General features: G+C 44.3%; 2 protein-coding genes across 2 annotated transcripts in view; one reads left to right on the top strand and one right to left on the bottom strand.

Annotated features, from left to right (window-relative positions):
• Positions 1-4,259, bottom strand: part of LOC139556937 (plexin-D1-like) — a 112,528-nt gene extending 108,269 nt beyond the window's left edge. The window contains exon 1 of the mRNA XM_071371101.1: positions 2,875-4,259. Within this exon, the coding sequence (XP_071227202.1) occupies positions 2,875-4,104 (1,230 nt within the window). The 5' untranslated portion in view covers positions 4,105-4,259. The remainder of the gene's footprint in view (positions 1-2,874) is intronic.
• LOC139556939 (uncharacterized) overlaps positions 1-12,633 on the top strand; it is a 244,614-nt gene that overhangs the window by 70,785 nt on the left and 161,196 nt on the right. The window lies entirely within an intron of this gene.

The raw sequence follows: 12,633 nt of genomic DNA, 5'->3' as shown, positions 1-12,633 counted from the left end.
TGGTAAATAGTCACTTAGATGTGTTAGTTAGTCAGGTGGCTAGCTGACAGCAGAGACTTCTATTGCAGTAGCGTTGAAGGACTCTGGCTAGTAGGCCTATTACTTAGCCAGCTAGAAGGATGAGGTAAGAAGCTAACGTTAAGTGGAGATGCCTCAACAGGAGCGGAAAGAGGGTACCAAGTTCTCATAATAACGTTGCTTTACAGACTAGGCTACTGAGAAAGACAGTGATGTGGCGCTCAGTGTCGAGGCTGACGCGGGCTTCAATGCATGCTGGAGGAAGAGACAGAAAGAGAGAGGAAGCAAGCAGAGAGAGAGGTTAGTACAGTGGGTTCATATTAGTTTTGTAGTCCAAATAGTTTGGACGCTACGGACCGAAGTTGGCACATCTGCGGTACCGACTTCAGACGGGCAAAACGGAGACCACCATCGTGCTCCTGAGAGTCTCATCTTTCCATAGCGTGGTCATATTAGTTAGTAGGCCATTTGGACACTACAAAGGTTTTGTGGGAAGACTGATTTTCGGGATGTCTCCTGGTCTGACAAACAGCGCTGTAGCTCTGCCACTTTGCAACACAGATGTGGAGGATTGAGACACAGCCCATGCCAACAAAATAAAAAATCTGTAGCTTAACCTGAAGGATTTTAATAGGGATTTTTGTATTATGTTAATTAGATTTACAAACAGGTGAGTCATTTAAGCAATAATACATGAGAGGCCATGTGTTATGACATTTCTATCATGGCTGTGATGTGGTCATAGCCACAGGGCGAAGACTGTTAAGGATTTTGAAACCAAATGAAGTCGGTTAAGATGGTGTCTCATAGAGACAGAACATGCTCAGTTTGAGCTACTCCAGGAAGTGACGTTGCAGGGTTTGGTTAAGTGCTGCCCCCTCTTACTGAGTAACTGAAGTTAAAGGCTGACCACTGCAGGCTGATAACTTCTTCTGTGTGCGATTTTAAAATAATCAGTTTAAGGACATAGATCTGGTGTATTAAAAGTAATTATTTGCAGCATGATTGTCTTCTAAAAAATCTTTGCACAAAGATTGCCATTTTTCCATTAATTATAATGGGGGAATCCTGTTTTCTGCTAACAATGCCTGCAGCACCGAGGTTGGCCTTGAACTCCTATGGCTTCAATGAGAGGGGGCAGTCGTTCTCCACTGGTTTTAACACTGTTGTGTGGAAAGCCGTATTTGCATATTTCCCAGGGTGCCTTTCGAGGGAATTTTAGAGGTACCAGTACCACCAATGACTGTGTTTGTTAGTGACAGAGACATGATTGTTGCATTCGATTGCTGTTAATCATACAATCTTCACCAAGTGAATATTTTATCATAAAGTCAAGATTATTTATGACAGTACATTTTTTGACAATACCATACTCTGACAGCCTAGTTTTATACTAACACAGTGGTCTGAAACTCCTGGTTTGGAGGCCATATAGGCATGTCATGTTATTCTGGCTTGCAAAGTGTTATTTAAATTGGAATCCAGCCAGTTGGGATAGCTAACAATTTGAACTTTTAATCACACACAACTGCAGTTAGAATAACTACCAAGGTGGGAAGATTGATAAATGAGACTACCTAAACCATCTAAACTGGAACAACCATCTCAATAATGGGTGAAATAAGTCCAACCACTTACATATTGTATTAGTTTAGAATAATGTATGTTATTTCACTTTGTTTAATTTGTTTTATAGCCAACCACACAATCAGTGTGCATGCAGAAACATATATATTAAAACAAACTACTCTAAAAAGCAACCTGCAACAAAGCATACTAGGAAATGTGATAATAAACTCCCTCTCTTGTATTTTTAACTCAGAGAGTTCATGGAAATGAACTCAACACAGACAAGTAACAACAAAACCACAAGGTGGTGATTCAACTGTGATTCAGTGATTGAACTGTGATTCAAATTACACTTCATTTATTCACTGCAGGTGGTGTAAAATTTCAAACCCACTAGAATCAACACTCAGATATACCTCAACACCGAGATTTGCTGTGTGGCATCTTTACGACCTGACTGTCATCACAATGGTAGGATGGAATTTCACAGCATTCCTCAGAAGCTGCATAAAGACCTTTTATAAGACACACTATTTGAGTACCATGGGTCCTTTAAATAATGAGAGGGGATTTATAGTGTGAAAGTAATAGCCTTTATAGATATGATCTATAAGGTAATAAGAGGACACTTTTCTTCCTAAATTTTGTACAAATATTTTTATAGGCCTAATCTAAGAGCATGTGTTATGTTATTTGACACATTGAATACAGATTAACCTCAATGATGATTATGGCATATGATACTACCGTTTCCTAGAGAACGAATCAGCTTGCCCAGTGGAAAAACTATAATGTTACCCTACATTTAATTTAAAAAAAGGTGTTGAGTATCGATGGTAAACGAATGTTTACTTTAAAAAAACATGACCATTCTACGTCTCCAGTAGAGGCCGAAAGCTTGAATGCGCCGGCGCGGAAGAGGTTAACAGAAGTAGCCTACCCCGCACGGTTCCAATAACCAGATCCTGCACACAATCACCGACCCTGAGCGCGCTCGTGACAAGGAACTTTTCCCATAGAAATGATAGGGGGTGATTTATTATTAAAACTGTCTGTTGCCAAAAGCAACATATTTTGCCAATTTATTTATACAGGCCTATAGTAGCAAGTCCAATAAACCCACGTCTTTCTGATTTTTTTTGTAGCGCGTTCCATGCAAGTGTGGCTCCTAACTTTATCAAAATCAAATGAAATAAAATGAGTTCCCACCAAGTCTCACAAATATGAATATGCCTACAAATCTCACTGAAGTTTAAAACAAAATGATAGTTTTCATGCTTCACTTACCACCAGATTCCCTTTGTGTACGCACGCTGCGCCCGAGCCCTGGATGACGCTGTCCAGCACCTGCACCTCGCTGCTGGGGGAGTTGGAGCAGTTCCTCCGGCCCTGGCGGATCTCCTCCTCGATATCTGAGAACCGAAACGCACACAGGGCAGACTTTCTGTCTGATTTGGTGAACACTCCGAACAGGTACGACTCCAGCCCCTCTCCGGTCCCCGAGTGGATCTCCGCGGGGTGAACGGAGACGAGACGGTTGTAGATGTTCCCGTTATATCCACACTGGAGCGGCATCTGGATGAAGGACTCAGTGAGTTTACGGCTCTCCGATGTGGATGTTCTGGGGATCTCGGTGTCCAGGCATATCCTGGCCAGGATGCTGTTCGGCTGGCTCTCCTTGTGGCCCATATTCGCGTCATTGTTGATAGCAATATAAGCGTAGGTGTTCTGAATGAAGGCATGGACAAAGTTTAGTTTATTCTTCTGCTTCACCTCCTGTTTGATCTTGAAGACGTTATCCTCGGACGGGTTGATGTCATACGTGAACAGCCTAGATAAATCATTGATGTTCAGGGACCGAATGGCGATTTCGGGTGTGTTCTCGAAGCGCAGGTCCTCCTTGCTGTGGTTCTTGGGGAAAAACGTGGTCCCGACGCCGGTGTAAGTGGCCCCGACGAGGAGTCGGGTGTTCCCCCCATGGCTCCTGAAGATGAGCCCCACGGTGGAAGCGTTGGGGTGGTTCGCGGCGATATTCAGCATGCTGGGGAACACGGTCTTCTCGCCCTGAGGGGGAAACTCCACCGCTATCTGAGATATATTTTCCATCTTCCTGAGCTCACAGAAGCCCTGGTACACCGAGCCGCATACCACCAGCACCCCCTGCACCCGGTCCAGCTCGAGCAGCTTGTTGAAGTTGTCAGTGAGGGATTTGGGGTGCTCGCAGGGCGCTTGGGGAAGCTGCGGCGCATGGCACAACAGGTTGTCCTCCACCGGCCCTGTTCTCTTCTCCACCTCCACGCTCAGGGTCCTGTTAAGCTGGTAGACCATGTTCACCGTAGCCAGGTAGACTTTTCTACTCACCTCATCCACCACAAAGTTATTGGTCTGGTTTGGAGAGGCGAACGCCTGTTGGATCTGTAGCGCGCTGGCGAGCCATGGGCTGTGTTGTGCATTCCAGGACGATTCCAGCACCAGAACGCCAAAAATCAGAACAACTATCTTCTCCGAAGGAGGCATTTTTCCTTCTGGCCGGTTTCCGCGTCTTCTGTGCCGAGGGGTGCATTGAATAAGGAAAAAAATATCGTGTTTTCTCCTACTGCGACGATCCAAGAGGAAAGGCTGTTTCCTGCTCAACGCCTTAACACAGAGTGACGTGATAAGAGAGTCGTGCTTCCTTTTCTCAGCGCAGCGCACAGCAGAGCACGGCAGAGGAAGGCTGAGAGCGCAGAGCTGTCTTCTGCTGCTGCCCCTCTCTCTGCCCACTCCACTCCACCCCACAGCCCCGCGCCCAACAGCTGCACTCCTCAATCCTCCCATTCATTCTTCTCAATATTATACGCCTTGGAATTTCATCATGTGAGATTTGTTTCAATCAAAGTTTATCGGAGTGGTTAGGGCAGGCTAATTGTAGGCTATTTGCGTAATGGACATCCACACACCAAGGCAGAACAGTAATGGTGTAATTACTGTTAATTAGTTATCTATCTATAAAACTATAACAAAATAATCCCAAAATGATCAAAATAGAATACTAATTTGAGAGGGATTTGAGGGGGAATAGTAATGTGAGAAGAAAATATAGCCTGGGCCTATTTTGTAAAATAAAAACCTACAACAGACATTTAGATAGCCCAGTTGATGTAGCCTGGCATCCTAAATCAGTGCTCTGCTCCTCTTAGGGTGGATGCCGGGAGCTGCTCTCACATCCTGCGGCCAGTGGCCCCTTCCCACTCGGCATAAACTGGTTAAATCAACTTTGTTTCCACGTCGTTTCAACCCAAAAAATAAACGTGATGACGTTGAATCAGCGTGAAAAACTGTTTGGATTTGCAAAAAATCATCAACGTAAGGGGATTTCATATGTTTGACCTAATTCCATTGACATGGTGAAATATGGTGTTGACTTCACGTTGAATTCACGTTAGTGGACAACTCGACCAAATGTAAATGAAAACTAGACGTTATAGTGACGTGTGTGCCCAGTGGTTCTCAGATTAGTTATGCAGATTTGCAAAGGGCTCCGTCTGCGCTCTGTGCACATATGGTGGGGTAAGCACCGTGAAAGTGCTACCAGATGGGGCACCGCGGCACACCTTTCCATTTTTTGACATTCACATCTATTTAGCTTTTGGATCCCTGCCTCATAAATATTCAAACGCAACACATGTGCACCTCTCAAAAATGTATGACGCTTAAAGTTTCATTATTTTTTAAACAGAAATGAAGTGCTTCTTGTTCACAGCTCTGCAATGAGAGAACATGCGACATCTCAGTGGGATATCAATACAAAAAGTGACAGCGCAGACTGGCAGTGCATATTTTTCGATTACCCACGTTCTCTCAAGGGCCCACATAATGTAAATACAATTACCCAAAGACAGACCAGAAAGGTGGAAGGGAGAATAACTTCTGGAGTGAGTGAGAAATACGCCAATTTGTGCATCATGCCAGTTCGTGCACTAAAGCCCTGCTGGATCTCTCGCGGCCCGGTTGTCACAGGGGACCTGTTCTGTCCCACTTAGTTCCGTGCACGCCTCCGATCACCACTTGGTGCTGTTATTTGCGCTGATAAGCACCGCCGGGGCCTATGCGTGTTTACGTTTGCCCACAAACACGCTCATCTAATTGGACAGTGTGGATGGGGCAGGAAAGAGGTATGATAAGGAACCAGCTCACTGATCGCTCGGAGGAAGACTACCACACACATATCGCCTACACACATCCTCCAACACACCCACTAAAACCCCTGATCTCTACTAAGAGTGAGAGGGAAGGGAAGGGACTGAGGAGAGAGACTGGGGAGAGACGCGGTATCACGGGTCACGGCTGTCAAGGATCAGATGTTACTGAAGAGGTGTGACGGAGTGCTGCACTCTGGTTACCCTCGATTTTTCGTGACATCTCATGGAAGTGTGTGTGTGTCTGTCTGTCTGTTAGGGGGTAGACCTATCTAATCAAATCAAATTAAAATCTAATCAAAGTTTATTCGTCACTTACACAGTTTACCGCAGGTATAAAGGTCAGTGGTGGAAAAGTGAAAGTCACACAATAAAATACTACTGAGTAAAAGTCTTAAAGTATCTGGTTTTAAATGAACTTAAGTAGCCTGCAGTGGTGGAAAAAGTACTTAATTGTCATACTTGAGTATAAGTAAAAAGTAGGCTAAAAGCAAATGCTATACATCAAATTCCTTATATTAAGCAAACCAGATGGCATGATTTTCATGTTTTAATTTATTTACAGAAAGCCATGTGCCACACTCCAACACTCAGACATCAATAACAAAGACAGCATTTGTGTTTAGTGAGTCCTCCAGATCAGAGGAAGTAGGGCTAACTGTCATGCCCTGACCTTAGAGATCCTTTTTATGTCTCTATTTTGGTTTGGTCAGGGCGTGAGTTGGGGTGGGTATTCTATGTTCTATGATTTGTATTTCTATGTTTTGGCATGGGTAGGGTCCTCAATCAAGGACAGCTGTCTATCGTTGTCTCTGATTGAGAACCATACTTAGGTAGCCCTCTTTTCCACCTGTCTTTGTGGGAAGTTGACTTTGTTTAGGGCACATAGCCTTTAGCTTCACAGTTTGTTTTTGTAGTGTTTATTGTTTTGTTTGGCGACATCTACTATTAAAAGAAAATGTATGCTCACCACGCTGCACCTTGGTCCTCATCTTTCAACGGCCGTGACAGAACTTCCCACCATAAACGGACCAAGCAGCGTGGAAAAAAGGAGGAATGGACATGGGATGACATCCTGGACGGCAAGGGATTATGGACATAGGAGGAGATTCTGGCCGGAAGAGATCGCCTTCCATGGGAACAGGTGGAAGCATTGAGGAAGGCGGAGGCAGCGACGAAAGCAGAGCGGCAGCGTTACGAGGGAATACGGCTGGCAAGGAAGCCCGAGAGGCAGCCCCCAAACATTTTTTTAGGGGGGCACACGGGGAGTTTGCCTGAGTCAGGTTGGAGACCTGAGCCAACTCCCCATGCTTACCGTGGCGAGCGTCGTACTGGTCAGGCATCATGTTATGCTGTGGAGCGCACAGTGTCTCCAGTACGCGGTCTTAGCCCGGTGCGCTACATTCCAGCTCCCCACATCTGCCAGGCTAAGATGAACATCCAGCCAGAACGGGTTGTGCCAGCCCTGCTCCCCAGACCGCCAGTGCGCATCCACGGCCCAGTGTATCCGGTGCCTCGGCCAAGGACAGGGCCTCCTGTATGTCTCTCCAGCCTGGTGAGTCCTGTGCCTGCGCCCAGAACTAATCATCCTGTGTGTCTCCCCAGCCTGGTGAGCCCTGTGGCAGCTCCACGTACCAGACTGCCCATACGTCTCCTCCCTCCAGTGATGATCTCTTTTTGGGTAAGTCACTAAGAGCTTTCCACACCTGGATTGTGCAACATTTGCCCCTTATTCTTTTCAAAATTCTTCAAGCGCTGTTAAAACTTCTTTGGGTTAGGGAGCGCTATTTTCACTTTGGGAAAAAATCGTGCCCAATTTAAACGGCCTCGTACTCTATTCTAGATCGTACAATATGCATATTATTATTACTATTGGATAGAAAACACTCTCAAGTTTCTAAAACCGTTTGAATTATATCTGTGAGTAAAACAGAACTCATTTTGCAGCAAACTTCCTGTCAGGAAGTGAAAAGTCTGAAATCGAGGCTCTGTTCCAGGGCCTTCCTATTCATTTGCTTGAAATCTATGGATATACATGCACTTCATACGCCTTCCACTAGATGTCAACAGGCAGTGGGAGGTGGAATGGGGTGTCTAGCTGATCTGATCTGAGGTCGAACAAGAGCTCTTGGAATGACGTGACCCCAAATTTCCTTTGTTCAGCAAGGCGCGGGAAGGAACCCTGGATTGCCTTCTGAAAAGCTTTCGGTATAGATGGCTAATATCTCCGGCTTTGATTTTATTTGGTACATGTGATAATATCATCGTAAAGCATGTTTTTTCAATATAGTTTTATCAGATTATTGAACGTTTATCAGGAGTTTTGGCGTTTTCCGTTCTCTGCGTTTGGTGAAGATGGACAACTTCGCGCCACTTGGCTAGCTTTGGTTGCTAATTCGACAGGAGAAGAGGACATTCTAAAACCAAACAACGATTTATTCTGGACAAAGGACTCCTTGTACAACATTCTGATGGAAGCTCAGCAAAAGTAGGAACCATTTATGATGTTATTTCGTATTTCTGTGGAAAATGTTTAGTACTATTTTCCGCCCTCATTGCAGGCGCTGTCTCGCTATAACGTAAGCTGTATGTCGTACTAAAGTTATTTTTAGAATTCTAACACGGCGATTGCATTAAGAACTAGTGTATCTTTCATTTGCTGTACAACAAGTATGTTTTAGTAAAGTTTATGATGAGTTCTTTGATTAGATTAGGTGAGTGTCAGAAATATATCCGGATAATTTTGTGCAGTTTGGCTACGTATTCACATTGTAAAACCACGATTTGTACCGCTAAATATGCACATTTTCCAACAAAACATATATGTATTGTGTAACATGATGTTATAGGACTGTCATCTGATGAAGTTTGTCAAGGTTAGTGAATAATTTTATATCTTTTGCTGTTTTTTTGCGATCGCTACCTTTGCGGTGAATGAATGCGGTTGTGTGGTTGGCTATTGTGGTACGCTAATATAATGCTATATTGTGTTTTCGCTGTAAAACACTTAAAAAATCTGAAATATTGGCTGGATTCACAAGATGTTTATCTTTCATTTGCTGTACACCATGTATTTTTCATAAATGTTTTATGATGAGTATTTAGGTATTTCACGTTGCTCTCTGTAGTTATTCTTGCTGCTTCGGTGCTATTTGTGATTGTAGCTGCAATGTAAAACTATGATTTATACCTGAAATATGCACATTTTTCGAACAAAACATAGATTTATTGTATAACATGTTATAAGACTGTCATCTGATGAAGTTGTTTCTTGGTTAGTGACTAATTCTATCTCTATTTGGGGGTTTTGTGCAAGCTACCTGTGCTGTGAAAGAAATGTCTGTGCTTTTTTGTATTTGGTGGTGAGCTAACATAAATATACGTGGTGTTTTCGCTGTAAAACATTTAAAAAATCGGACATGTTGGCTGGATTCACAAGATGTTTATCTTTCATTTGCTGTATTGGACTTGTTAATGTGTGAAAGTTTAATATTTCTACAAAATATTTTTGGAATTTCAGCAATTTTTGTTTTGGATTTTTCCCCAAACATAACACTTTGTATTCAGGACAAAAAGTGAATTGCTTTGCCACATTTTTTGCAGAATTACTTTAGTGCTTTGTTGCAAACAGGATGCATGTTTTGGAATATTTGTATTCTGTACAGGATTCTTTATTTTCACTCTGTCAATTTGGTTAGTATTGTGGAGTAACTACCCTTGATAAAGATGAGCAAAAAACACTTTATAAAATAATAAATACAAGTACCACCCAGGGTTACACGCCCCCCTCCTGTAAATCTCACAGAAACCTCTGTCACCCCCCCCCCCCCAAAAAAAATGTGCAACACTTTCCCTAGATGCCATCTGTCTCATCTGAACTTTTGAAGTCACTCCAAAAATTCTATTTTGAGTTACATTGATCTAATATTTTGTCATTTAAATATTGATTTATATTTACCACATATGTAAATATATACAGTTGAAGTCAGAAGTTTACTATACACTTAGGTTGGAGTCATTAAAACTCGTTTTTCAACCACTCCACAAATTTCTTGATAACAAACTATAGTTTTGGCAAGTCGGTTAGGATATCTACTTTGTGCATGACACAAGTCATTTTCCCAACAATTGTTTACAGACAGATAATTTAACTTATAATTCACTGTATCACAATTCCAGTAGGTCAGAAGTTTACATACACTAAGTTGACTGTGCCTTTAAACAGCTTGGAAAATTCCAGCATTGAAGGTCCCCAAGAACACAGTGGCCTCCATTATTCTTAAATGGAAGAAGTCTGGAACCACCAAGACTCTTCCTAAAGTTGGCCACCCGGCCAAACTGAGCAATCGGGGGAGAAGGGCCTTGGTCAGGGAGATGACCAAAAACCTGATGGTCACTCTGACAGAGCTCTAGAGTTCCTCTGTGGAGACGGCAGAACCTTCCAGAAGGACAACCATCTCTGCAGCACTCCACCAATCAGGCCTTTATGGTAGTGGCCAGACGGAAGCCACTCCTTAGTAAAAGACACATTTTCCAAAATGCACCTAAAGACTCTCAGATCATGAGAAACAAGATTCTCTAATCTGGTGAAACCAAGATTGAACTCTTTGGCTTGAATGCCAAGCGTCACATCTGGAGTAAACATGGCTCATCTTTATCAAGGGTCCCAATACTTATGGACCTGACTGTGTGTATGTACAATATGTACACTGTATATACAGCAGTATGTGGACACCCCTTCAAATGAGTGGATTCAGCTATTTCAGCCACTCCCGTTGCTGACAGGTGTATAAAATAGAGCACACAGCCATGTAATCTCCATAGGCCATTCTCCTGCCAATAATTGTCTATCTGAAGAGCTCATTGTGAAGTGAAAACGTCTAGGAGCAACAACGGCTCAGCCGCGAATTGGTAGGCCACACAAGCTCACAGAATGGGACCGCCGAGTGCTGAAGCACTTAGCACGTAAAAATCGTCTGTCCTCTGTTGCAACACTCACTACCGAGTTCCAAACTTCCTTCGGAAGCAACTTCAGCATGGGTTTCCATGGCCGAGGAGCCGCACACAAGCCTAAGATCACCATGCACAATGCCAAGCGTCTGGGTTTGGCGCATTCCAGGACAACTTTACCTGCCCCAATGCATAGTGCCAGCTGTAAAGTTTGGTGGAGGAGGAATATTGGTTTTGGGATGTTTTTCATGGTTCGTGCTAGGCCCCTTAGTTCCAGTGAAGGGAAATCATAACGCTACAGCATACGATGACATTCTAGACTATTCTGTGCTTCCAACTTTGTGGCAACAGTTTGGGGAAAGCTCTTTCCTGTTTCAGCATGACAATGCCCCCGTGCACAAAGCGAGGTCCATACAGAAATGGTTTGTCGAGATTGGTGTGGAAGAACTTGACTGGCCTGCACAGAGCCCTGACCTCAACCCCATGGAACACCTTTTGGATGAATTGGAATGCCGACTGCGAGCCAGGCCTAATCGCCCAACATCAGTGCCCGACCTGACTAATGCTCTTGTGGCTGAATGGATGCAAGTCCCCGCAGCAATGTTCCAACACCTAGAGGAGAAAAGAGTGGAGGCTGTTATAGCAGCAAAGGGGGACCAACTCTATATTAATGCCCATGGTTTTAGAATGAGATGTTCGACGAACATGTGTCCACATACTTTTGGTCATGTAGTGTATGTGTGTGTGTTTCTGTGTGAGTGAATGTGTATGTGCTTGTGTAAGGGTTGGATGTGTGGAGAGTCTCTAAGGTGCAGGTCTGAGCAGGTAGACAGGAGCCTGTTAGTCCGAGACCCGATACCTTTTGAAAGATGGTAACGGAGTGAACAGTCCGTGGCTCGGGTGATTGGAGTTCTTGACAATCTTCCAGGCCTTCCTCAGACACTGCCTGGTGTAAATGTCCTGGAGTGCAGGGAGCTCGACCCCAGTAATGTATTGTGCCGTCCGCACCATAGTGGTGGTGCAGCTCGACAAGATGCTCTCAATAGTACAGCTATAGACTTTCTTGAATCTGAGGGGCCATGCCACATTTCTTAATTCGCCTGAGGTTGAAGATGTGCTGTTGAGCCTTCTTCACCATGCTGTCGATATGAAGGGTCCACGTCAGGCCCTAGCTGTTCATGGGGGCGTGCTCCCTCTCCCCTCTGCTTTCCTGTAGTTCATGATAAGCTTATTGGTTTTGCTGACGTTAAGGAAGAGGTTGCTGTCCTGGGACCACTTTGCCAGGGCTCTAGCCTCCTCCCTGTAGGCTGTCTCGTCATCGTCGGTGATCAGGCCTACCACCGTCGTGTCGTCGGCAAATTTAATGATGGTGCTGGAGTCGTGCGTAGACACAGTCGTAGGTGAACAGGGAATACAGGAGGAGGCTGAACACACACCTGAGGGGCCCCTGTGTTGGGGGTCAGCGTGGCAGAGGTGTTGTTGCCTACCCTCACCACCTGGGTGGCGGCCCGTCAGGAAGTCCAGGATCCAGTTGCAGAGCGAGGTGTTTAGTCGCAGGGCCATGAGCTTAATGAAGAGCTCAGAGGGGACTATGTTTTTTGAAGCCGAGCTGTAGTCATTGAGCAGCATTCTCACATAGCTATTCCTCTTGTCCAGGTGGAATAGTCATTGAACAGCATTCTCACATAGGTATTCCTCTTGTCCAGGTTGGATAGGGCAGTGTGAGGTGTTTCAAAGAAGGTGTTTCAAGGCTCAATTCGAGCGCACAGATCATCTGCGGGTCAAGTCAGGCAACTAAGGAGTTATAAAACAGGATAGGATCGCCATCTAGTGGCTTAGTACATGAACTTCAACAGGACTGATTCATTCTATAATCAATCCACAATAAACATTTATCAGTGCTTAAGCCTACTTTGTT

Source organism: Salvelinus alpinus, chromosome 28 (assembly GCF_045679555.1).
Source record: "Salvelinus alpinus chromosome 28, SLU_Salpinus.1, whole genome shotgun sequence".
Lineage (NCBI taxonomy): Eukaryota > Metazoa > Chordata > Actinopteri > Salmoniformes > Salmonidae > Salvelinus > Salvelinus alpinus.
Note: the sequence above shows the minus strand (reverse complement) of the source record. Positions and strands in the feature narration are given on the sequence as shown.